The sequence below is a fragment of the Phodopus roborovskii genome, unplaced genomic scaffold (assembly GCF_943737965.1).
Source record: "Phodopus roborovskii unplaced genomic scaffold, PHOROB, whole genome shotgun sequence".
NCBI lineage: Eukaryota > Metazoa > Chordata > Mammalia > Rodentia > Cricetidae > Phodopus > Phodopus roborovskii.
Window position 1 is genome coordinate 2585428 of NW_026125575.1, and position 27626 is coordinate 2613053.

General features: G+C 47.2%; 1 protein-coding gene across 1 annotated transcript in view; it reads right to left on the reverse strand.

Annotated features, from left to right (window-relative positions):
• The window catches only part of Ptprn2 (protein tyrosine phosphatase receptor type N2), a 629714-nt gene that overhangs the window by 382326 nt on the left and 219762 nt on the right, over window positions 1-27626 (reverse strand). Inside the window, exons 4-6 of the mRNA XM_051177829.1 lie at window positions 23159-23261; window positions 13956-14109; window positions 3210-3558 (exon numbers count right to left, since the gene is read on the reverse strand). Coding sequence (XP_051033786.1) covers window positions 3210-3558; window positions 13956-14109; window positions 23159-23261 — 606 coding nt within the window. The remainder of the gene's footprint in view (window positions 1-3209; window positions 3559-13955; window positions 14110-23158; window positions 23262-27626) is intronic.

Sequence of the window (27626 nt, forward strand, 5' to 3'; positions counted from 1 at the left end):
TCACCGAACCTGGAAGGAGGCCATTTGGTCCCGGTCATTCTCCTGTCTCTGTCTCCCACAGTGCTGGGTTCATAGGCACACCCCTAGCCACACACAGCTTTTCAGATGGTTTCTGGAGTCTGAATTCAGGTACTCAGAATTCAGAACTTCACCACTTAAGTCTTTGTTCAAAGACTCGGGTTGGGGGTGGGAGAAAGATAGCCTGATGTTAAGGGTAAAGGGACAAGACAGGTAGACATCTGCTACCTAGTGGCAGAACTCAGGGAGGAGCTTCATGAATCCAGCAAAGCATGGGGCCCCCCACATGTCCTGGGTGAAATAGAATGATTCTCATGTATCTGTTGTGCAAGATGTACATACTTGTTATTTTTGTAGTTGGTTAGGCATACAGCCAACAACCTTTTATCACACTCCATTCCCATGGTAAATGTAATCCATTTCCGGCATTGGAGGTTTCACTCGCTGGCTGATATAAGATGTCTAACTGGGGAACTGTCTCCCCAACTATATGGTAACTAGATACACACATATAAAAGGAATTGTAATGACCAAAGCCCAGGACCTATTAGCCAAGGTAAAAGAACTTAATAATGTTTAGTTGGTGTTTAGGCAGTTGGTTCTTGACAAATACAGCTTTCTCTGGTGTGATCCAAATTTTCAGTTGGTTACCACCATTAAGCTCTGAAGGTTTTGCTCTCCTGGAAAACAAAGCTGATGATAATACAGCTAGGTGAGCAACAGTTTGGGTAATTTGCAGATGAATCCATTCATTCATTCACTCAGTAAACAGTGCAGCTGTCCCAGCTAGCCTGAGGATACAAGCAACAAATGGAGAATGTAGTGTGGTACCATGGCGAGCCCAGGGGCCACAATGTGGGCAGTGGAGAGGTGGTGGCAAACGCCCACCACATATCCACCTGAATGTTTTAAGGAGAGGATTGGGATTGGAGTGTCTCCCCCCTCCCCCGGGTGGGCTCAGCATATCAAGGGACTAGAAAGCTTTCCAGTCCGTCTCAGAGCTGTATGTGGATGATTAAGCCAGAGCTTGCTGTGACCCACTCCACCAGCAAACTCAAAGGAGGCAAGGGCAGGGCAGTGGGCGCCTGCCGGAAGCACAAAGCACGCCCATGAACCCCTCACTGAGACCAAACAGACCTGGCCATGTGCCAGACGCAGGACAGAAATGACTTAGACATCACTGGAACACAATCAGCCCGATTCAGAGTGTGACAAACTCCTTCGGAAAACTGACCAGGCTCCTGACAAGACAACTTCAGACGAGAGTAAGGAGAAGTCTCGACGATTCCAGAAACCCAAAGGCCTGCGCAGGCCTTATTTCAGAAGAACTATGAGAAAAGTGTTGCAGTTTGGAAGTTTGGGCCCCGAAAAGGCTCTGTGTGACACCATCATTTTTAATCCTCATGTGTAGTGGTGCCACCATGGCTGGGTCTATACTCCGTCCCTTATCTCTCTATACCCTAGTGGAGTCTGGAAATGTACAGTAACATGATGGCTAAATTGCATTCAAAATCTTTTAGGGAGGCTGGGGGATGGGAGGGTTGTAGAGCATGAAGGTTGAGCAAAAGCCATGCGCTAAAGACATGCCCAGGGTTCCCTGCCCAGTTCTGTTGATTTTGCGTTTAGCATTTTATGTGGCACTTTTAAAAAGCATACAGTGAAGTTAGGCGCATACGTACGGCAGCTTGGGAAAGAAGCCTGCATACTGGGCAAGCAGCGGTGATCACTGGGTAATGGAGACCGTAGGCGTGGGTAATCTATTCACAGACATATCCCACTTTCCAATTACATTTGCATCCCTTGGTAGGAAATTGGTTATCTGTCTCTTCTTCCTAGTTCCAATAACTATGGCGGAGTCCAGCAATAAATGAGAACTTTTTAGTAGGTTATGGGAGATGGGGTAGGAGACAGTCAGATAGAAGCAGAGGACTCCACCCAACCATGAAGGAGAGCAGCCGAGGATACAGACGAGTCATTCGCATCTCCCCTTAGCAGACTTGCTGAGGTCATGGGCAAGGACCAACTTTGGTATCTATATGCAAGCATGTGTGGGCCTGTGCTGACATGTGAGGCTGTCTAAGAGAGCCCAGGAGCTGAAAGTGTGCAGAAGGTCACTGGGTCAAAGTAAGGAGTTCCTGGGAGTGCTGATGCTTTACAATGAAGGAACAGCCTCTACAGGAACAACACTGCGAGGAAAGGCCAGCTGTCGACTGAGGTCCCTTAGCAAACACAGGGTGCATGTGCAGTATCTCTGTGTGCATGCATCTCTAGGGGGCGCACCACTTGTCTCCTGTATGCTGTCCCTAAATCACAAATGAGAGGAGAATCTTAATGGTCGTGTGGCAACTGCACTCCTTATAAAATGACTGCTGCATTTGACTAGACAAGGAATACATGAGGATGAGGCCGCCTGCCTGGAATGCAGCAGCGAGAAGCAGGACTGTTAACACAAACTGAGCTTTGCTTACAGGAAACAGAATGATGCCCCTGCAGTCCCCCGCTGACTCCCCAGAGTGCTGCCTGCATGGGTGTAGAATCCGTGTGTCTCTATGGGAGAAGTCATAACATAATAATCCCACTTTGGGATGGCCTTAGCAAAAAGTTGTCAGAAAGCAAATAGACCAGAACCTTCTATATGATATAAAGGAGTAGGAGCCAGCAAGTGCCGAAGCTGTCATCCCCTGTAGGTGCTCCCATAGCCAGTAGTTAGCCAGAAAAGTTCACCACTCTTACCAAGAAACTGAATCCCACAGCACTGGCAAGGGCCACCCCGAGGTCTGCACTACACACCACTGCATTGTGGGTGGTACTAACCGCAGACTGAACACCTCTGAGGATTAACTACTCAACTATATCTGAGTGTGTAGTTATGGGTTTGGCCACGCAGAATGGCATGGCATGGGATATCTGATGCCATTTCTATCCTGGGTTGTAAAACACATGGTAGATGACACAGTCCAGGGGCCACCCTTAAGAGGTAAGAGCTAAAACAGCCATCTATAAGCAGAGCACTTGCTTCTCTCCCCAACTTTCATGGGTATCACTATGGCAGGATTCTTCTCCACAATGAAGGACCCTGGACCCACATAAGATCCCATTGCCACAGTGTGTCTACAAGAGGTGTGTAATGGAAGAGGAAGAGGGAGGTCATCAAGGCCAATGCAGTGAGAGCAGGCCACCAAAACACTCACCGTCTCCCATGCTCTGGGAGTCCTTGGAATCTCCTTGGGGTGGCGTCCATCTCTGAGAAGCAGCAGGCTCTGAGAAGGGCCTCGATGCTCTCATGGGACTATGTAGAAGGTGCCGTGGCCCTGGGTCATTCCCTCCGGGTGGCCTCTGAGCAGTGTAGGCGCTGAGCGCTGCAATCAGTTGCCGTTGATCCACATCATTGTCTACCTTGGGGCTCAGCTCATCTGGTTGGAGCTGGCTAAGGGGCCGCAGAAGGTTGTCAGGATACTTGACCCGGGTTGCAGGAGGATAGGTCAGTGCAGAAGTATGAGCCACATAGGTCAGGATGTTCTCGGGAAAGGAGTCCTCACCCTAGAGGGGAAGATGAGACAAGGTAAGAGTTAGGTCTTCATCAAGCTGTGCCCAAGAAGCCCTGGCTCTATCCTCATGGCCCAACGGCACCAAGCATCTCTGACATATGAACAGTGTTGATTGGTCAAGATCTACGTTTTGTCATTACTGCAGCAACCGTTTTTAAGCAGCAGATTTCTTCAGACACGGTAGTCCATGTCATGAAATCATACAGTTCTGTAGTTTTTAAAGTGTTCACAGATGTGCAAACATCACCACTAAGTAATTCCAGGACATCCCCAAATCAGAACTTTGTGCAGGTCCCTCTTCCTCTGTCACCAGCCCAGGCAACCACGGTTTTACTTTCTGCATCTGAGAGCTTGTTGCCCTGCAGGCATTTCTGTAAATGGACCCTCAGAGCATGTGGCCATTTGCATCTTGACAAGTGCCAAGGTCCACTTCCTCTTCAGGGTTGAGTGGGCCTCCCATTGTATGTTGTGACCACATTCTATTTTTTCACAGACCAGATGATGGACACCCAGGCTGTCTTCCACTTTGGGCTACTTTGAATAAAGCTGTTCAATCACTATATTCTGTCAAGTCTGGGAGATGGGCATATATATTGATTCTCTTGGGTATGAACCTAACAGATGAATTCATAGGGTCATATTGTCACTATATTTAATATTTCAAGAGCTGCCAGCTAGTCTTGCAGCCCTACAAATGAAGAATGGGGCTGAGTGTCTCTTCAACGTTGCCATTCCATTATTCTCATAGCTATGTATACCATACACTTGCGACTAGGAAGTGGGTGTCCCATTGTGCTTTGCTTTGTTTTGTTTTGTTTGCATTCCTCTGGAGGCTACCGATTGAGGGCTCTTGTGTGCTTAGTGACCATTTGCATGTCATCTCTGAAGAAATAGCAGAATCTTCTGCCTGTGTGGGTGTTTGCTGTGACTCAGGAGGATAGCTTTCCTGTAAACACACCTCCACTTCAACAGAGGTTCCAAATGCCTGTCTGACACCTCTCCCTTCCCAGCCCTGACTTCAGTGACGCAAGTCTAAATCCTACTCGAGAGAGAGAATATGACCCTGTGTACATACATGTATGCATGTACATACAGAGGCCAGAGGTTAGCACTGGGTGTCTCTGCATGTATACATGTGTACTTACAGAGGCCAGAGGTTAGCACTGGGTGTCTCTGCATGTATACATGTGTACTTACAGAGGCCAGAGGTTAGTACTGGGTGTCTCTTTTATTACTCTCCAGTTTGGTATTTTGAGACAACAACAAGAAAATTCTCACTGAACATGGACTTTACTAATTTGGCAAGACAAGATGACCAGAAAGCCTCAAAGATGCTCCTGTCTCCTCCTTGTCATCTTCGAAATTACAGGAATGTTGTCACTCCTGTTTTGTTTTACATGGGTGCCGAGCATCCAGATTCAGGTCCTGGTGCTTCTGCCCGAAGCGCATCACCCACTAAGCTGTTTCTTGCACCCAAGGGACAGGTTTCCCTGCAGGAAGTTGTGATGGGTCCAGGAGCCGCTTCTGTGCAGTATGAACTTGAACAGTTCACTGCACCTTTTGAGACTTGTTTCTTCTGACATAGGAGTTTCAACATCACCCTTTAGATTCTTCTGCTGCTGTTGTTATTGTTTCCAGAATGATGTAAATCTAGCCATCATCTAACTCTTCCAGATTTGTGTGCAAGACTAGCTGCAATCAACTGGTCTTCTCTTGGAAAACAGAAAGTAAGAAGGAAGAGGGGCACAGGGGCAGGAATGTTGTCACACAAGAGCTGCCCCTCCAGCTTTTCCCCGCAGATCCAGTGACGGAGTCAGCTGCAGGCTCTGCCGCTCTGCACACAGGCCGGGTCACTGCACCAGAGGCCAGGGCCTACATCTGAATGCTCATTAATGTGCCTGCAACATCCTTCCTCTCCTCACTCCGATGCAGCCTGACGGGCTCCACTCAAAGCATCTCTAATTAGCACCCCACGTTGGACAGCTCCAGGCAGAGACACCAGGCTCAGCACTTCTGTGCAGCAGGCTGGGACAGACAATCTGCTCCCAGTGTTTATGCTCTGACTCAAATTAAGGCGAAGAGGAGGAAAGAACATTCCAACATATAACACAAATAAGGGTCTTAAAAAAAAAACTCAGAAAATGTTGGTTTCCCGGTATCCCACACCCTGGTCCCATGCAATGACACAGTTAGTCTGTTGTCTTCTAAGGGGCAACTAGAAGCAGGTGTCAACTTAGCAACTCAAAGGAGGGAGTCTATTCCAGACCCACTCAGACACAAGCTCCAGAGTGGCTTAGCATCAATCTCACATGAGTGGGTGGGCATGTCAGCATCCCTAGCTACAGTGTCCATCATTGCTGTCATCACTGAGCTTCCTGACAGCCAAATACCCCAAGAGTGCCGAGGAGAGGCCCAGCTGTGCTGTTTCTTCAACCATCTCTTTTACTCAGAGTTAAAATTATGTTTCCACAGTCTCTAGCTTAAAGATATATTGAATTTCAACATGCTGATAATGAGGTGCTTCCAGAAGTAATATTAGGTGATATGCAAGACACCTAGAGATTAACAACCCAGAAACAAGACTGGTCAGCTTCCAACTCAAGGTGGCACTTGTGGCACGAGAAGTTTCCAGTCATGTGTAGGACCCAGTTGGGATGCTGGGTGAGGCACACCAGGGCGTATGCTACACCTGAGAGTATTCCCAGAACTTTCTGAGATTCAGCAGGAGCGATTTTCCTCCAGGAACACCTCTTACTCAACTATCGCTACATAAGAAAGGGCAGAGCCACTGAACACAGTAAAAAAAAAAAAAAAAAAACAAATAGGAAAGGAGGCCCATCGGGAAGTAAGCTAGCCTGCCCGCCTAGCTCTGTGTACTACATAGCTCTGAAACTCCCATCTGATTTTTTGAGCTTTACTTTTACCACCTGTAAGACCAGAAAAACTAATTTCCCTGTCTTTGAAAGTAGCTTTACAGGTTAGGGAGACTGGGAGTGACCATACCCAGCTTAGCAGACGGCGCAGAAGAAAGTGAAGAATGATGTCAGTGGCAGTGCTACCATCAGCAGCCCAGGAACCCCACCATTTGCACCAGTCAACTTATGAGCATCATCAACTCTATCCACAGTATCCTCATCCTCACCATCAGCAGCACTTACTCTACCAGCAGCATCCTCACCAACAGCAGCATCCTCACCAACAGCAGTATCTACACCATTAGCACCATCTACACCATCAGCACCATCTACAACATCAGCACCACCCAACCTGTGAGCATCATCCCCTCTATCAGCACATCCTCATCATTATCAGCATCCCTGCTATCATCAATAAACCTACCATTAGCAGCAGCATTGCTATTGCCATTGTGTGTTGAGCTTCTTAATGCCATTCTGGTACAAAGAGTCATTCTAACATAGCCCTGTCCTCAAACAGCTTGCAGATTAACAGAGAAGCTAAGACAGAGAAATCAGTCTTTAATTAGAATCACACTACAGAGAGGTTCAGAAAAGCAACCCTCTTTGGAATGAAGTGACTGCATTCACTGGGGTTGGTTGGAGTGACTTCTTGGAGTTGAGGTCTGCTTCATTTGCCAATCTGCCCAAGTGATGAAGAGAGAAGCTCTCCTTGCTGTCAGACTTGCCGCCTACAGTTTCAGAGGCAAAGTCAGGCCTCTCTTGGACCCCACTGCCTGTGGCTGTTTGCATAGCTATTGCTCAGACTGACAGGAAGGCCTGGAGCTCCTGGGAATCCCACAGAACACTCTGCATAGACAAGATGCACCTGCCCATTGCCCATTCAGCTCATCAGATATCCTCTTGTACCAAGGATCCAAATCAAACAAGGAAAGTCAAATCAGGACTCTGCTGACCAACACACATCTTTTCTGGTGTGCCCAAAGGCAGTGCTGACAGTCATATTGATCAAGGTGTAGCCACAGGCCTGACAAGCAGTGTAGCTGGAAGAAGGGGTCCAAGGCTCTAATGAGATGGCCCCATAGAGCGACACATTGGATTGCTGATTGCCAAAGGGATGTGGGGATGCACAGCCAGACAATGACCACTGATGTAAGGCCTTGGCCATGGGGATGGTAGAGGACAGTGTTCTTGTTATTTTTTTTTCTGTCTCTGTCAGTTTGTTATAGATCTGTGTCCCTCTGTCTTCCTCTCTCCATCTGTCTGCTTTGTCTCTGTCCATTTGTGTCTGTCTGCTTCTCTGTGTGTCTCAGCCTCTGGGTATCTTTATGTATGTATCTCTCTGTGTCTCTGTCTCTGCATTTGTCTATATGTCTCTGTCTCTCTCTCTCTCTCTCTCTCTGCCTGCCTTTGTGTTTGCTCTTCTTTGTTTGCCTCTATATTTTCATGTCTGACCAGGCCTATCTCTCCCCTATGCCTCTCTGTCTCTCTATACCTGACTCTCTAGGTCTCTATCTATATCTCAACATCCAGTGATGCCAATTTCCAAGAGGGCTCAGCATTTGTGTAGCCTACTGTGTGCAGCTCTTCCTGCCTGTGTGAAGTCACTGGGACACTGACCTCCTGCCCTCAGGGAATATGAGAGGTCTCTTATGTGCTGTGCTTTGTTGCAGAGATGACAGGCTCCCTCCTGCTGGGAGAAACCAGCGTCCAGAGAGCTCACACTTCACAGAACCCTCAGGGTGCAAACCCATTAGGTGGTAAACTGAGAGCTGCGTAACCTCACGGAAAAAACAGTGGTCTTTTGTAGGTGGATGCTGACAGGGGCCTGTGTGGATGATGCCCCATCTGTGGGTTCGGGAGCCTTCCAAAAGGAAACGGCGAGTAACCCACACCACACTGCCTTGTCTTCTCCACCTGCAGCACCTGTAGCCGCCTGCTAGTCGAGCTCACACAGGATTCTCTTGCCAGTCACAGACAGTGGAAAGAAAATAAGCACAAATTGCCCCCACTTTGCTATCACAACTGCCTGGCTTACTCGGAATTCATGTTTGCACTCTTCCTAATCATCTTCTGTCTTCAGATGAGATGCAATCACCTCACCTCACATTATAGTACAAGATGGCAGGGCCGGCGCATAGACAAAGCACAGCTCTGCTCGCCTAGCATGAAATGAAGGATCGGGCGAGTTTGAACGTGGAATTTGGTGCTTCAGTTTGAGGACTAAACACAAATCAAAGTAAGGCCTGACGAGAATTCCAGGGCTCTAAATGCAGCGGCATTGGTGAGTGACTGTTTGAAAGTGGCCTTTTTAGTCTGTGGCCATAGCATTCTGACATTGCCATGCCCATTCTCATTTGAAAGTGGACATTTTACTGGGTTGTCCTTGTTGTTATCCATTTACAGCCGGCCTCCTCTTCCAGCAGGCAGGTCAGCCATCCCTGACATCAGTGAGAGCAATTCAGCTGCCCACCCAGAGGGGAAAGCAGATGGCCTGGATGTGGGCCTGGGAAGGAAAGCATAGCAGCAGGGGCTCCACAGATCCTCAAAAGCACCCCATGGATGTCACAGCATAGACTCTGGCCCTCCTGGCTGCACCATGGGAGGTTTGTGGGTAGGTTATTGACCCGTGGGCACTCCTGGCTTCCTGTACCATGCAACGCCTGTGCAGAGAGCTCTCTGTCTCTGTGGTGTTGCTGGAGGGTAGACAATTGGTGACCATTTGAAAGTAAGGGAACTCGGGAACTGTGGGATCCAGATTCCTGATTGTACCAGGCACAGGTGTGTGAACTTAAGGCAGGACCTAGCTCCATAACAGCTCCCCTGGAGTTGAAAAATAGCACCTAGGTCTGGGACAGCTCCCCAGAGTGTGAAATTAGCACTTGACCTAGAGACAGCTCCTCCAGAGTGTGAGGACATCAACCAGCCAGGGGACAGCTCCCCAGAGTGTGAAGATAGCACCTTGATTCAGGAACAGCCACCATAGCCCCCCCACCCACCCAAGAGTGTGAGGATATCAACTAGCCAGGGGACAGCTCCCACAGAGCCTGACTTTCTGCCAACAGTCAGGGAAACATAAAAGAGAGCAGGAGCAGGTTTTAAAAATTAAAAAATCTAATGAACATTGTGATATTTATACAAAAACTGCCCTCCATCCTCAGCTCTATGCTGACAAAATAGACAGAAGCTGCATCCCCAAACACTTCCTCCCAAGAGGCGCCTCTTCAGACATGGATGGCTGCAAAATGGGCCTGTGGTAGACATCCTTGCTATTTCTAGGGAGGTAACATCTGTGAATCTGCAGTGAGGCACAAGTCTTTGTTTATACACACACACACACACACACACACACACACACACACACACACACACGGTCCTGATCCTCCTGACTCTCCTGTCTCCAGTTCCCAAGTGCTGAGATCACAGGCACATGCCACTATGACCATGACTACGTTCAGCTTAGTCTTGACCTTGTGGACATACAGAGCAGAGCTGCAAGTCTTATAACGAACTATTCTACCCAGAAGAAACCACACAAGCCATGGCTCTAACAGTTGTTACTCTTGTGGTCATGAAACCATCCTATTTCACGTCCTTACCAGAGTTGACTTCACAATCTTTATGTTTTATAGTTATCCTTTAAACACTTTATACATCCATACAACATGTCTTGATCATATCCACCCATCATTATCTCCCCATAAATGCCCATTGTGCCTCAACAGTGTCTCCCTCTCAGCCAGTCCCATGGGCAGGAAGTGGCAGACTTGGGTATCACTGCATTTCCTCAATGAGAGACACTGAAAAGTTTTTTTAAGGTTTTATTTTTGTTGTATGTGTATTATGGCTGTCTGCATGCATGTGTGTGCACCATATATGTTCCTGGTGCCTTCTGGAGATCAAAAGAGAACACTGGGCCATCCCCTGGGACTGAACGGATGAATTTGTGTGAGCTACTATGTGGGTACTGGGAGCAGAACCTGGGTCCTCTGCAAAGACAACAAGTACTCCTAAACATAGATCCATTTCTCCAGCTCCAACACTGAACACCTTTGATGCCTGCACTGGCTCTCTGTATATTTTTAATTCCTAAATAAAGCATCTGTTCAAAATTTTTGCACACTTTGCATTGGGTTACTTTTCCTTTCATCTTTACCAATGGGCAACCAGCATACAATGCATGGATGTACTGGCTTCCACACAGGCATTGCTCCATTCAACCATCCCCAGATAAGGACTTGGTGCAGAAACACCCTTCCCTTCCTACTGCACATCCCCAGACAGCCATGATCTGCTCCTGTTACCCACTGCTTCATCCATGTTACTTGCTGTTGCTTTAATGTGTGATTAATTGTCAATGGTCTGTACCCCTCAGCTGCTGACACTTTAGTTAGTTATAGCTCTGCTTTCTACTACTAAGTTGATCACAGAACTTCCTGTGCAAATTTTGAATGAATGCATACCTTAACTGGAGGTTAAGGAGGAGATGCACAGGAGGAGATGGAGTGTTTGGGACCCAGGGAGATGATATTCAACTTTTAAAGACAGTTCCAGGTCCTCCATGCCAGGTCTGACAAGGGGTCAGACTTAAACATTTTAGCCAGTCTTCAAAGCTGTGGGAGCTCAGCCAGCCTCACATTGCCAGTCTATGGTGTTCAGGTCTTTCATCCCATCCATTGGGCTCTTTCTGATATCTCCAAGCTGCACTGCACTCATGAAGACTGTGGTCCTGGTAGGGTTTCTCTGGCCCTCTATATGAAGATTCCTGCTCATCTTGTGCAGCTAACTCTTGACTAGTCTCTATATGTAACAGTTGCTCTTGGAAGTCCCCCACAGAGCTCTTCTCCCTACTCTGGAGGTTTTAGGGCTCTGTGCATCTTCAGCAAGCCAGGGCTTCTTGGGAATGGTGGAGCAGCAGTTCACCTCACTATCCATGCCATGTGTGGTAGTAGAGGTCCCTAGACCATAAACAGGTTCCACAGAGGACCTCTAGCTAGCCTTCTGATCACTGCCACTCAGGATACCCATTATCCCTCTTCCCTTCCTGCTTCATGTCCTTCACATTGAACTCTGACTCCATTGTCATACCTACTCCATTTTTATTTGCTTATTGTTTCTCTTATCAAATATGACCGAAAATTCCAAAGGCCAGGGTCAGTCAGTCTTTTATCTTTATAATTACTCTGAAGAACATCATAGTTCCTTTGTGTTAAATACATTCTCAAAATGTTTCTATAATTAATTGATAGTATCAGGAAGCAATGGATTTCTGTTAGGCCCTCTTCGGTGACAAGCAAAATGAGGATGTCATGGTGGTCTATGGGTAAAACTGGGGTATGATATTGTACTGTATAGCGCCTGAATGGACTCTGGGTAGATGCTACTCTGATCAATAAAGCAAGATGGTGAGCACCCCACTGACAATCCAGGAATAGGTTAGCAGTCATTTAGTCATCAGTATGTGCTCAACACATGTGTCAGAGTGGCTCCTGGACATAATAGTTTAGGAGAAGCAGGGAAATTCTAATCCCCGTGGCTTCTGTTATGAGGTAATCAGTCCATTAGACTCAAAGAGAATGAATTCAGAATTCTGACTATGCTGGAGCCAGATTCTACAGGATAGGAATACGAAAATAAAACATGATTTGCAAACAATTCATTGGAAATCGGTTGTGTGTTGAAACGCCACCAGTGGCTACAGTTTAAATTGCCACTGAGATAGCCTGTCACCCAGCTGGGAGGGGTTGGGAGAAGCCCCAAGTTCCTAGCTGGCTGTGGCACCCCATGGCAGCCTGGCGAGCTGCCACACTTCTGTGCTTTGTGCGGACATTGCTCATTAGAGAGATGACTCAGCTTTCTCCTCATTTAAGCACTCAACAGAAAATAATGAGTTCTGGGCTTTCACACTTTTTATTTTTTTAAATATGAAGAATCATCTATCTGAACACAGAGGAGAAATGTGTAAACCAGAAGTGCCCCCCAGCGCTCAGCTTCTGAATGACTTGTGGCCATTGCTCTGAAATGGCCAGCCCAGTCAGAGGACTGCAATGTCCATTAATTTACGCTGGGTCATTTCTGAAGGGAAATAACAGCTGTGGTTATAGGCATCAGCTGGCACTGTGTGGCTTCCTGTGGTGTGAGGTTGTCCTGCTGGGTGATGGTAGCAAGGATTCCAAAACCTACAGAATGTGAGGTGGGGTTGCTATCATGGAATTCCAGCCGCAATGAGTGCCAGCTCCCCTTGCCAACTTCTGTTTCTTGGCTTTGGGGGGTGTGGTCAGTTGCCACTGCTTCTCCTCTGTATCAGTCCAGAGAGGCTCCAGAGCCCATAGAAACATCACAAACCACCTGTCAGTCTTTTGTGGACACAAGACTAAAGGAGTTAGTGTTCCAGCACAGAGCAAATGGTGCTGACATCCTACACAGGGGAGACTTTGAAACCTTCAAGGAGCCAGACACCTGTGCTGGGCTCACCATACACCTAGTACAGTGTATGGGAAAGCTCCAGATAGCCCTTGGTGCTTAGCAACACACTACAGTCTTAGAAAGAAAACCGTCCGTAGTCAGTCCATATGAGGTAGCGTGATGGATGTTCCTTGGGAAGAAATGTTGAGCTGTACAGTTGAAGGCCCAACACACCAAGTAGTCTGAACTTTACACCATGCCCAATCGCATCCTCAGATATGAGATAGTTCCTAGTCTTCACACTGTCTTCTCCTGGTACCCAGAGCTCTTTAATTTTTTTTTAAAAGGTAATTCAGAGTGTGACAAGGCCAGCTTGCAAGCTGACCTGAAAGCATCTTGGTCACAATACTTTCACACCTCAAAATCCCACTGAGGTTCTATCTCTTCCTTTAAAATATGTTTCACATCCAAAGCAAGCCAGTTCTAGCATACCAGCTGGCAAATCTGTCATTCAAAAAAACATGCCAATTGCTCTGTGTTCAAGCCTGCCTTAGACAAAGGGATAGTTGTCCAGTGCCCACAACCAAAAGCCTTACTGTTCTGAGTACCACGCCATCTTGATACTGCCCATAAACGGACAGTCTTTCTATTTTCCTGGGATATCCACATTGGTGATTTTACCAGAAATTAAGTCTCCAGGGATATAGCAATCGCTGAGTCGGACACATGACAGACAGGCACCAGAACTAATTTCAACCATGTTCAAATGCTCCTGCCCTCTTGACAGCTGTTTCCGCTCCTCTCCTGGGTATTCTTCCTACAGACTGGTATCAGGGCTCTGCCCTGAGTTCTTAGCACTAGGTTTTCTGCAGGAGTGTTTGCAGCTAGCACAGCCCCAGAACCTCCCTGCATTCAGCCTCACCTTTCCCATACCATCCAGAGCCCGTAGTCAGGGGAACAACTGCCGGCTGCCCAAGAACTAAGACTGCTCACTCTGTCTGTATCTTATAGATAGACATACGGGCAGGCAAAGACAACCCTGCCCACAGGGAATAGGCTGGAGAATCACCTTGGCTGGACGTGTCTCATGTTCTATCCTGGGGCGTGCATTCACAGTTGGGGCCTGGGACAGAAGCTCCAAGTAGGGCAGATAGCGCCGAAGGGTCTTGGCCAGGGCCGCTTCGCTGAACCACTTTTCACTGTCAGCATTCTGTTGAAAGGTCCTGCAAAGCAAAGAGAACGATGGCTCAATCCATGGTTGCCCCGTGCTGAGCTGTGAGATGCAGACAGATGGGAGCACAGAGTGCTCACAGCCTCAGCAGCCTGCATGGGTGCAGCTGTGCAGTGAGCTGGTGGCCAGTGACTCTACTTCTCCTTAGCCCTGGCGTTGTTTCTCAGCGAACCTCCCTCATCCCACAGTGCGTGGGATGCAACAGAGCCTTTGGGAGGGACTGAGGGGGTGGCTCACGTATGACCCCATCCACAGTGTCCTGTGGCACTGATAACATGAGACAAATTTAAATGGAGCACAAAATACATAGAAAAGTTGATAAAGCACCACCCACCACTTAGGGCATGTGGAGCATGAACTCCACAGCTGAGTCTGGTAGCTCCGATTTGTTACTGTAACACTCCAGAGGCTGAGGCAGGGTGATGGATAGCTCAATGACAGCTCAAACAACTTAGTGAGGACCTGTCTGATGGGTTTTTTTTTTTAATTACTGAGAATTTCACACATGCAAATACATTTTTTTTTTTTAATCAAATCCACACAGTTCTATCCGGTACCTCCCCCCAGCCTCACTTGCTAGAGTCAGATGAGAGGAGGGAACTCCATTTGAGAAAATGCCCCCATAAGATCAGGTTGTATACGAGCCCGTAGAGAATTCCTCAATTAGTGATTGGTGTGGGAGGGCACAGCCTGTTATATGTGGGCTCGCCCCTGGAGGATGATCCTGAACTTTATACAAACATGCGGACTAAGCAAGCTACGAGGAGCAAGCCAGTAAACAGCACTCCTCCATGGCCTCTGCATCAGCTCCTGCCTCCAGGTTCCTGCCCTTGTAAATACCTGCCCTCACTACTCTCAATGACCAAGTGTTATGTGGATGTATGAGTGAGATGAACCTTTTCCTCCCCAAGTTGTTTTTGCTCATGCTGTTTCATCACAGCAATAGTTACCCTGACTAAGTCATTCGCTGTGTGGAATGTCATGATGGAGGTGGGAGGGGAATAATGTCAAGTTGACGTTAACCAATCGGCCAGCGTTAACCATGGTTGACCCCATGCTCCTCCCAGGCCCCTCCCAGAAGAGCCCCACCTGCCTCTTAGCCTGGACATGGTCAGCAGGCCAGCAGCACTGTGTGCCCTGTCTTCTACACCAGAACTCATTGCCTATTCCACCAAAGCCCGAGGATGCCTTCTGACCGAGGAATGAAATGCAAGCATGCTCATCTACGAGCCAGGACTGAAACCACACACCACTAACGAGAGTCCAGACTGAGTCTAATGGCTGGGGAATGCTGACCAAAGGCTTTGAATTCTGATCACTTCCAGGCATTTCAGTTCATTAAGTGCTTTCTTTAGGTCTAGTAAGGAGATGGGAACTAGTCAAACAGGCAAGCTCCTGTGAACCGCCGTGGGACCGGCCTGCCCACATCATATTGCCTTCATTCAGAAACCTTCCCAAATCCATCACGCCAACCACCATCAGATCACAGTCCCTCAGACCCCTGGCAGTCCCATATCTACAACTCTCAGCTCCCAGCAGGCTCTGGGCTCTGCTCTCCAGCATGATCCCAGTAGGCTGGACCTGCCCATCTCTTCTCCTTCTGCCCTGGGTAAGACTGTTCCCTGCTGGAAGCTGCATCTCTTCCGAAGCAGAAGCACAGGCTAACCCACTTCAAGCAGGCCTTGCCCCTCTTGGCTCTCTATAGATTCCAGCCAGGCAAGAAGGTGGCATCTTCAGGGCTGTGGCACAAGGCAGGTAAACTCAACCATCCAGGGCCATTAGTCTCCACTGCTGATTGCCTTACATTCATCCCTTTGCTGTCCCAGTGCTGGTGTTCACTGAATATTTCTATAATTATATGGGTTTTTTTTTCTTTTGCTGGTTCATTAGCCTCGGTTCTAAGTGGTTGCTTTCAAGTGCGTAGCATTCACCTGTCACCGAGCACGGGGACCTATAAGTGGCATCTCACAGTTCAGGTGAGGCATTGCAAAGAAGGTACAGTAACCTGGGGGCTTTCTCCCTGTTGGCTTGCACGTGACAGCCTATGTGGCCACGAATCACATTTACAGCCACGGACTAGCCACGCCATGCATCATACACTGTTTGATCAATCAACTCTGCCTGAGACTGAAATAGTAAGTCAATTCCCAGATCTCTGGTGCTCAACGGCCTTTGGGGGTGTGCTTCCCGGGTGCTTGCTCCCTCCTTTCACACAGTGACAGGAAAGCTGCTTCAGTTCCTGGGCCCCGGAGAAAATAATTGTTGTACAGCAGTTTCCTCGGAGACTGAAACGTTCCATTCTGCTGCAAAGCTCTTTAAGACAGAAGGAAGCTAACGCAAAGTGCCTACAGCGAGTTCCTGAAATCTACCAGCTCTACTAGGTTTCTTCCCCCCAAGAGAGACTCAGTGACACAGCCATCTCCTGAGTTCTTCCAGCTCCTGTAAGTGACCTGTCACCCACACAAAACTCGTAAGTTCACCAAGTTGGACTTCAGTGGTGTCTGTACTATAGTTTGTTTCGGGTTCACTATCTGGGATGAGCAGGTGTGTGGGTATGCATGCATGCGAGTGTGCCTGCGTGATTGTGTTTGTGTGTTGTGTGTGTTGCATCTCCCTAGGAAAAGTATTGTCACACACCTTCGGATAGCACTGTTTGGAGAAGTTAAAGAACCTTCAATTGGTGCAGCCAAGGCTGCAGGAAACATGCCACAGGGGACGGACAGGCTCTGAGAGTTTATGGCATTGCCCTACTTACAGTTCGTGATCTGTATGGACTTTCCCTCTGGAACAATAAGCTATAATAAACTCTCCCTTCCTTAAAAATGCCTTCAGCCAAGGTGTTTTATTACAGCAACGGAAAAGTAATGAATACAATGGGTCTCTGGGTTTATCATTTTTACCATGTGGAAACAATTTTGGTCTTTACTTCTGCAAACACTTTCTTTTTTCCAATACTTCCATTTTTCCCTCCCTGGGGCTCTGGTCACATGCATATTTGGTCCTTCAATATCTCCAAACTTACTACTGGTGATTTCTTTGCAATTTATTTCTCCTGTTCCCTTCTTGCTGTATCTCTAGGTTTACTAGAATTGTGTACTTGCGTCTAACTTGCTATTAGCCCAGCAGGCATTCTTGTCATATTCCACCTCTTGCATCTTTGCATCTTTCTGTCTGAACTCACTGGCCTCACTCTCCTGCCTCTCCTATCTAGCAACCTTTGATTGGATTCTGCGCACTGAATTCTTCCCCTTTGGGTGCATTTCCATCAGCTTTTTTCTCTTTCGTTGCTACTTTTGCCGTTGCTCTTGTTAAGATAGAATCAGTCTCGCTATGCGGTTTAGGTCGGGTGCTTGAATGATCTTTCTGCCTTGATCTCTCCAGTGCTGAGATGACCAAGCTGCCACTAATGCCATGCCCCTGTGTCTGGCATCCCACTGAGATTCTGGGGGCAGTTCTGTCCTTCACGTCCTACCTGTGTGATGAGCATGGTGGCAATTACCTACAGGTTATTCCTCTAGAAGCCTGAAATCTCTGCTGCTTCATCTCAAATGATGCTCCTCTTCTGAGGACAATACCTTGCACACTGTGGAAAGGTTGCTGTGTCCCATGTCCTCATACTGGGTTGCCTTTCCCATCCTTAATACAAGGGGATGTGCTTAGTCTTACTGCAATTTCATATGCCATGTTTTGTTGGTATCCATGGGAGGCCTGCCCTTTGCTAATTAGAAATGGAGGAGGAGTTGTTGTAGAATATTAATTTAAATATGTAAAGATGTATTATATTGTTTATGCTGCAGAATATTACTTTATGTAAGGTGTGTTACATTTGTTTATGCTGCATTTGTTTAACTAGGCAAAGATGTGTTACATTTGTTTATGCTGCATTTGTTTAACTAAGCAAAGATTGTTACATTTGTTTATGCTGCATCTGTTTAACTAGGCAAAGATGTGTTACATTTGTTTATGCTGCATTTGTTTAATTACTTATAGATGTATTGTTCTTTTACCTTGCCCCCCTACGGTACCTGACTGATCTAATAAAAAGCTGAATGACCAATAGGTGGGCAGTAGAGGGATAGGCAGGGCTGGTGGGCAGAGAAAATAAATAGGAGAAGGAATCTAGGCTTGAGAGAGAATGAGGGATAAAGTAAGGGAGATGCCAGGCAGTAGACAGACAGACAGACACAGAGAAGGACATACAGAATGAAAGATAAAAAAAGTACCAAGGCAAAATGAAGATGAAAAAAAAACAGGTTAATTTAAGTTATGGGAGCTAGTGGGACAAGCACAAAATAAGTCAGAGCATTCGTGACAAATAATAAGTCTCAATGTCATGATTTGGGGGCTGGTGGTCAAAGAAAGCCTGCTAGGAAGAGTGAATTAGAGTAGGGGTAGAGGGAACTGCAGTCCGGATATAAAGTGCATGCGTGTGTGTGTGTGTGTGTGTGTGTGTGTGTGTGTGCGCGCGCGCGCGTGCGTGCGTGTGTGTTACAAATTCCTCTCATAAAAGATAACTGGGAGTCAGATACCAACAGGTATCAGGTTTTCAAGGATGTGCTAGATTAAAGGCGCCTGGGTTGTTTTTGGTGTGTGTGTGTGTGTGTGTGTGTGTGTGTGTGTGTGTGTGTGTATGTTTCCTTCCACAGACTTCAACACTACATTTTGGATCAAAATCAAATGCAAGAAGTTACTTGTACCACCTTCCAGAGAGGCAATGCTGGAATAACGCCACGAGCCAGAGGAAGATGCAGTACCACCTGCATATTGCCAATAATGCATCTGCACTGGGCAGAAGAAGCAATATTTCATCCCAGCATGTCAGACCACTCTGCAGCCATGCTTGGGTTTCTACTATGACCTAGACAAACTTTAGGAAATTTATAGCCACTGGAGATTTAAGTGGCTATAATGTTACAGATCCCTCTCATAAAAGTTAAGTGGGCGTCAGCTACCAACAGGTATCTGTCTTCTCCGTGTGAGAAGACAGGTTTTCAAGTGTGTGCTCATGAATGGGGTGCCTAAAGAGGATTGGAGGTTGCGAGCCAGCGTAGGCTACAAAGTGAGGAGAGTAGGGAGATGAGGAGGAAGAGGAAAAGTGAAAGGAAGGAGACAAAGGTCATGGGTGATTCCTGCACGTATTTCAAATCCCAGCAAGGAGATGGAAATCACCGCCACAGTGAGATATCATCTCACCCACTGGAATGGCTGCTCCCAAACTGTAGACACAAATGCTGGTGAGGGTGTGGTAAGGGAACTCTCACGTTGCCATTGCACACTGCTGGTGAGGAACTAAGTGTGTGTGGTTGTTATGGAGAGCCAGGTTGTAGCCATCAACACACAGACTTGTACCGGGTCACTTGGCTTCAAGGCAGTGGAGAATGTATGGAAGGACGGGAGGGATCTCACACCAGGACTGTCCTCTGATTACTCTGCTCCTAGATGCACTAAGCTTCCAGACTTTGTACCTGTGTCTGCCAAGACACAGATACTGGGTTTCAAGCTGAGAAATCAGAAAAGCAAAGCAGCTGGGCACTAGCTCTTACCTCCACCTCAGACTGAAATGGGTGACCCTGTCTCCGTGAATCCTCAGAGCACAATGTCGATTTCGCAGCTCTCCTCCAAGCCTTAGACTGCAATAATCTGAGTTCCAGACTGCTCCCGCCTCATATTCCCGTCTCTCCCCAGCCATATCACTCCTGTATCCACCTCCCTAGTGCTGGGATTAGAGGCATGGGATCCCAAGTGCTGAGATCACCTTTGTGTGAGCTGTTTCTCTTTGGGACTGGATCAATTCCATATAGCTCAGTGTGGCCTTTAACTAACATAGATCCACCTGACTCTGTCTCCTAAATCCTGGGATTAGAGGTTGTGCCACCATCACCTTGCTCTATGGCTGTGGCTAGCTTTACATTTTGATCTCTAGTGGCTTTATTAAATCATAAAAAAAAAATATGTTACCACAAGTTACCATGCAACCTGTGGGATGAAAAGCAGCTGATATAGAACCCAGAGGGGCTCAGTGATGGTAATTTCATGTCATTTGGTTTTCACACACAGGCCGTGGGCCAAGCAGCGTTGGAGGTGGTGCTCATATACACCCATATCAGAAACGTGGGCAAACAGCCAACGCTTGGTCTTTAGTGGTCCTGTGTGTGCCCATCCCCGCAAGGCTCTGTTCAGCTGGGTGCACCCGTGCATCTCTGCCTAAGGCAAGGCATTTAGTAAATGGGAGGGACAAATGGCAGGCTTCACCAGCTGGGAGTGTTGCTCCCTCAGCTCTGAATCAAGTGGGGAAGCCCCGTAAGGAAAGACCAAACTGACTTTCTCCCCTCCCCCACCACGCCCTCTCCCTCTCCTGTGAAAACGCAGCCCAGACCCTGCATACATGGGTAAGAACTTTATCATGAAGCTCCCTGGCAACTCGTTTCCCCCCACATTGCTTAAAAATTTGAGACAGGGTGTCATTCTGTCGTTCAGGCAGGCCTTGAACTGGCTAGCTTCCTGCCTCAGCCTCCAAGCACTGGATGAGAGAGGCATACCCCAAAACATCCAGCCTCATCTTCACTCAGAATGAACCACTGCTCCATCTCTGGAGATGGATTCCATGTATGAAAAAACTCCAAAAAAAAAACATTTCATGGCCAGCTGTGGGTCAGCAGAACTCTGAACCCCCATGAGATAGGGTTCAGGATTAGGCAGGACTTTTGATCACTGTCACCGTCTTGTAATTCAGGCACATTGCGGGTCCCACACCCTTTCCTTCTTTCATTCATGGGATGAACTTTGTGACTGGTGCTGGAGGGAGTGGGAAGAAGGAAGTGATTTGGGCAGGAAGGAAAAAAGCGAAAGCAAAATCGGTCCCTACTCTCTAGGGGGTTGGGGACACATGAGCTCCTTTAGTTAATAATGAAGTAAGTCTGCTGTTAAGGCTGATGGCTATCTATGAATTTAAAATCAGACACAGTTATTAAAAACACCGAAGAAGACAAACATAAGTAAATCACATCACGCAGAGGAAAAGGGCGTGAGGCTGCCAGCGCGGACGCCCTGCTGGGCTTCCTTGAGCTTCTCAGAAGCCGTTTGGTGTTGGTTATGAAACCTATACTTCAATCGCAAGTGTCCAAGGGTCAGATTTTAAAGGAGGCCACAGAGTCATCAAGCAGCAAGAGCCTGGGGTGCGTGAGGTGAGATCCAAGGCAGAAGCAAGGGAGGCAGCCAGTCTCAGGATGATCACAGCCCGCAAACAGAGATGCAGCCCGAGAGTCCAGCACCAGGGTGCAGTGCTCACAAAACATAATGCTGGCGATGCGGCAAGGGAACATGACAAAGGACCAAAGGACGTTAGCCAAAATATGAACGAGGACATCCTGAGCTTGTGCAATGCCCTGGAGCTTATATTTGTAATTAGAAACTCAGCATATTATATGCAAAATATAAGCTCTGTGTGGGTGTGGGGGGGCATTAAATAGGATGCCCTCTATAGACCCATGTATTTCAATGCCTGGCTCATACAGAGTAGCACTGTTAGGTGTGGCCTTGTTGGAGAAGTGTGTCACTGTGGAGGCAGGCTTTGAGGTCGTATATGCTCAAGCCAGGCCCAGTGCCACAGCCTCTTCCTGCTGCCTATGGATCGAGATGTACAACTCTCAGCCCCTTCTCTAGCACCATGTCTACCTGCATGCCCCCTGTGGGGTCTCCAAGGGGTCCCACAGACCCAAGCATCCTCTAATGTGAATCCCCTATATAGTAAAGACAAAGTTGAGAGGCCATCGGGTCTAAGTGAGAGGAATTAATGGGACCTTGAGGGTGAAGGAATAGGGTTGTGACCTTGTGATGCAACTAAGTGGAGTTTGAACTTAGGTATGGAGCCTGGAAGAGGAGTCTGGCCTCTCTCTGCTACGTCTACAATGAATAACATCCCAGGGGTCAATCCAAAACAAAGAGGGTCCAGGGATCAGGAGATCATAGGAGCCAAGAAGCCAATTCTCCCTCACAGGACAGGGCTCAGAGGATGGATGGGAATCTGGAGAATACATAGCCAGCTTCTCCCAGAGGCTCTGGCCCTTAAAGATGGCAGGTCCTCGTTCCCTCCCACCCACGAGGAAGGAACGAACTCAGGAGAGAGGAGAGTTCTTGCCCTGGTCATCTCTGAGCCAGAGACAGGAACGCTCCTCAAGACATACGAATGAACGTAGCTGGCTTTAAACATAGATGCCCCATGCTGAAGAAAACAGAAAATGTAATGGAGTTTGAGCATCCATTCATACCACACACAGACTCACTGCCCACTCATCGCCTGTTTTTTACCCTCTTGGTCTATGACGCGGGGTCCTGATCCATTAGTTGCACATGGTCATAAAGGCAGACAGTCATATTCCGTGTCACAAGGATTTATTTTATATGGAAACTGCAGCTCAAGAATATTCTGTTGCTTAGGAAATAATGGACCTTGCAAACTAAGCCTTTGGGAAAGATTCCATTTGTTTGCTGTTGTTTTAATCTGGAAACACTACATTCCGGTGTAGGTACATTCTTGCAGCAGCTTCTCTTTGGACAATGTTTCAAGCTCCCTGTTTCCCATTTCATGACCTATAGGAAGTGGGACTGATAGGTTTCTCAACCCATAGCAGGAAGTGCACAGGGATGGGATGACCTGGGACAGAGTTTTTGCTTGATATGGGCTGCTGTGGCTCGGGAGAGAAAGACCTGGACTCTCTGAATTAATCCTGCTCATTGCAGGGTTGTAGCAAACACAATTTCCTAATAAGAAACCAGAGTTCCACCTCATTTTGTTAGAGCAAGGCTCTGAAGATGCAGGGTTACTTTAGCAGGGTCTCACCGACAAGTAAAGAGCCATGGTGTACCTCTCAGTGTCCAGTGCCCCACATTGCAAGGTCTTTCCCTTTCAGAGAAGCCTCCTCCCCGTGGCTGTCTATTCTACATCAAAAAGATGGTGGTTGTTTTGCCACAGTAAAACCAGATTTACTTAGAGATATGGCTGTAGCTGGGTGCAAGAAGGGGCAAGTCATGCCTACACGTACCTGGCTGGGCTGGAAGCATCCCCACGCCATGGGTAGGCCTTGGGGAGGTTTGCAAGCTCCTGGGCCATCACGTGCTGGGTATAGTCATCTTGCCATGTGAAACCTGTGGAGAAAGGAGTATAAAATGAGGCATGAATTTGCAAATGTGGCAGAGCCCTTACGTCAGACTTCCACGGGTCTCTCTTTTCTTCCAGCAAATCACGGGGTCCTGTGGGGGTTCAGTAAGGTTTCCTTTAGCTTTCTTCAACTTTCAGAACCAAATGACAATCAGGTCTTTGTCCTATTGGTTTAAAACTGGGTGCAGTGGGTGCCAGTTGTGGCTGGCAGACAAAGGAGACCTACACCAGAGACTTTTGTGCAGTGCAGAAGGTGGACCCTGTCTACCCAGGTAGGTTCACCTACAGGAAAGATGCCCCCATCAACAATGTGCATGTGCTTGCCAGCATACCTGCCATGCTGCCTTGCTCAGTGTACCCACTGTGTTCTGACCTGGTTGTGCTACCACATTGGAACAACTGTTCTCCCTAACCCATCCTGTGTGAGAGCCCAGCATTTGGCTGGATAGGGTTACATTCCCCGTGAAGCAATTACTGCGGGTTTAATGTACTAAACCTCAGAGCCAATTACATTATATTTACACTCAAATGTTGTGACAAAGAGCTTTGTAACAAGGGGGAAGCAGTTATGAAGGCAAAATCCATGCAATTGTGCATTAATTACATGCATTGTGGATCACATGATAATTACGCTCGGAATTACCAGATAACTCCCAAGAATAATTATTATGCAATTTGTACATTTTAGATCTTACGGTAACGCTTTCACACTTAGAGCTACCCTATGCAATTATCCGTAATTATCTAATCACTAAGCATCACGTAATTACAGAGGTATATTTTTATGCTCTATGCAAAAAAAAAAAAAACAAGTTACAAAGCCTTCAAATCAGGACAGCTCTGTGTATGTGCATGTGAGTGTTATGCATGTGTGGTAGTGTGTGTGTGTGTGTATGTGTGTATGTGTGTATGTGTGTACAATTTTGTAGTATGGATATTTGTGTGTGTGTATAAGTGTGCGTGTGTGCCTGTGTAAGTGTGTACATTTGTGTGTGTAAGTGTGTGTCTGTGTGTGTGTGTAAGTGTGTGTGTCTGTGTGTGTGCCTGTGTGTGTAAGTGTGTACATTTGTGTAGTGTGGATATTTGTGTGTGTAAGTGTGTGTGCCTGTGTGTGTGTGCCTGTGTGTGTAAGTGTGTGTGTATGTGTGTACATTTGTGTAGTGTGGATATTTGTGTGTGTGTGTAGGTGTGTGTGTAAGTGTGTGTGTCTGTGTGTGTGTGTGTACATTTGTATAGTGTGGATATTTGTGTGTGTGTCTGTGTGTGTGTGTGTCTGTGTGTGTGTCTGTGTGTGTGTGTAAGTGTGTGTGTCTGTGTGTGTGAGTGTGTACATTTGTGTAGTGTGGATATTTGTGTGTGTGTGTGTGTCTGTGTGTGTGTAGGTGTGTGTGTGTCTGTGTGTGTGTGTGTCTGTGTGTGTGTCTCTGTGTGTGTGTCTGTGTGTGTGTGTGTGTGTGTGTGTGTGTGTGTGTGTGTGTGGTAAAGAAGTCCGGAGTACACACCCTCGATAAAACTGAAAGTGCACAAAAGTCGTTTTCATGAACATACTTAAACATTTTTAAATGCAAATACTTAAACATTTTTAAATGCAAATGTGAATTGCTAAAGCTTACAGACGGCAAGAATCAAATGACTCGCACATCCTAAGTCCCGGAAGCCCCACTGGCAAAAATACCGGGAGGACTTTGGCCTCAGCCCTATCTCCTCCAGAGCAGTTCTCTGAGGACCTCACCGCAGCGGGTGCATCCCAGCCCCTGCAGCCTGCATGTTCGGCGATGAAGGCAACAGAAAAGCAGGACCTCTGCCGGGTCCCCTTAGTCCATTCCCAGGAGTGTTCTCGTTGGAAAACACGTTTTCTGTGTTAACCCAACAGCTAGCATTTTAGGTTTAGAAAACAAGCATATTTTAAACATGCTATTCCCCAAGGAAAGTCTTACTATTAATATTTATCAGGCAACATAAAGAAATTTCACATGAAAATTTTTTTCATTAAAAATGTCATCTCCTGGGCTCAGGAGATGACTCAGTTGGTAAAATGCATGACTTGCATACTTGAGGATCTGTTTGATCTAAGGAACTCACGTTTTAAAAGCTGAGGATGCTAGCAGGTGCTTGGATGTGCTTGGAATCCCAGAGTTTAGGAGGTGGAGATTCCTGGGGTCTCACTAGCCAGTCTAGCATACTTGGACTAGGCTAATAAGAAACCAGTCTTAAAAAACAAAAACAAACAAACAAACAAACAAAAATAAGATAAGTGGCTCCTGAGAAATAGCACCTAAGGTTGTCCTCTGGATTCTGATGTACACACATGCATAAACACGTGGCACCTGCACATACAGGCACATACATCCGAGCACGCGCACGCACACACACACACACACACTAAATGGCACACTGTCTGACCACAGAGCTGCACAGAGCACTATGACAAGGGCTTAGCCATGCTCCTGAAGTGTGGTTGGGCAGGGTAGACATCAGTTTACAAAGGCAGTCTGAAGGAGAATGGACCCCAGCCCAGATTGCTAAACTTTCACTGGAGCAAAAAGTAAATAAAACCTTACTCCTTACAAAGAGCATTCATGTGTTGGGAAGAAAATGGACAGCATTGCTATGAACTTGCAAAGAAACAGTGCCTAGAAGAGATGGTCCCTCTGCATGAAGATGGAAAGATGGCTTTTGTGCAGGGAAGTAGGAAGACTAAATTTTTCCTGCTCATTCATTGACTGCTTCTAGCAACCTTAGGCATGGATGGCCAAGGGCGGAGAGAACCAGTGAAGGAGCCACAGCAAAGCCTCATGCCTTTTCTCTATTGCCGGGAGGTAGAGCTAAAGAAACCAACCCACAAATCCATTAAATGCCCTATGTGCAGACAAAAAACAAACAAACGAAAACAGACACTACCTCTGAATCTGAGGCCAAGAAAAGACAGCTCAGCAAGATCAAAGAGTGTCAGACAATCATGGGCTCCATAAGAAAGTATAATCTCTCATACCACCTTCCATGCTGGGAATCCCAGGGTTCCTTCCTTCTAAGCTGTGACGCAGTGTTCCTACACCGTCACTCAGCTTTGAAGAACACTGAGCTGGGGAGTCTTCCTACACGCACACAAGATACATGGGGTAGCCAGAGGCTGTAATTCCCATGCCTCCCCACCGTCGGATGTAGAAGGAGGTTCACTAACCTCCTCCACTAACTGTTAGCTACCAGGATACTCTAACCTTCCTTGCAGAACAGCACAGAGTAAAGCCGGCCAGAGCACACAGTTTAAGGGGGACCCGGGCCCTCACTAAATTGCACAGATTCCAGCAGAAAGTCACTGGTCCCGGGATCCAAGAACCAGGGAGATCTCATGCAGAACAAGAACAGAGTGAGAGACATCAGCACTGGAGGGCAGAGGTAATGGCAGCCAGGTGATGGTTTAGAGAAGCCATGGCTTCAACAAGCAACCATGTCTCACCCAGGTGAGACAGAAGAAAATGGAGAGCCTTGGCAACAGGGGGAATAGACCCGAAAGGACTGTAACAAAAGACAGCGAGCATAGGGGACTGTGGGTGGACTTCTCAGTCTCTCATCATCCAGGAACCTACAAGCTAGCCAGGGAGACATAAGGGTAAAGCGTCTCCCTGCATCCGGTAATCTCTCAGCCAGCCAGCCAGTCAGGAAGGACCCTCAGGAATGAGGGGTAAATCAAGATACTCTCAAGTGAAGTGAAATCAGAAGACCTGCTCTAAAAGAACCTCTGTGCGAACTACTCAGATTACAGTGGAAGTCAGGGAAGAAGGAAACAGGGCATTGGGAAAGGACAGGGCAAACACGCCGCTCACACAAGCTTCTCCCGTGCCCATGTTTGACAGTGGAATCACACACATCATAACAACTACATTCTCCTAAGTGTGGGGAGGGGAAATGCTTAGCCATTGTGTTATCAATGAGTGGTTAGGCCAAGTTCCAAAAACAAGGAGAACTAGGGTGCCAACAAGTTGCTGTAAGTCATGTGTGTGCAGCCCAGTATCTCGAGCAACCACTGTAAGGAGGTGTTGAAGACACACACTCAAAGCGGTGAAATGAATTTCCAAATACAGTGAAGTAATCCAAGGAAAGCAATAAAAGACAGATAAACAAAAAGACAGATAAACAAGTAGGAGTGCAGCCAGGTCCTACAACACTTACGTAGCCTGTGTGTAAGGTCCTGCGTTTGATACTCAGCACTGGAAGAAAGGAAGAGGAGGAAACAGGGAAAAGCAACATTTAAGCTTTAACATGTCAATGATTATACCTGATGTCTATGTGCTAAAATATAACGATGGTGGAAATGTTTAAATATGCAACTATGTACTACCCACGTAAAAAAC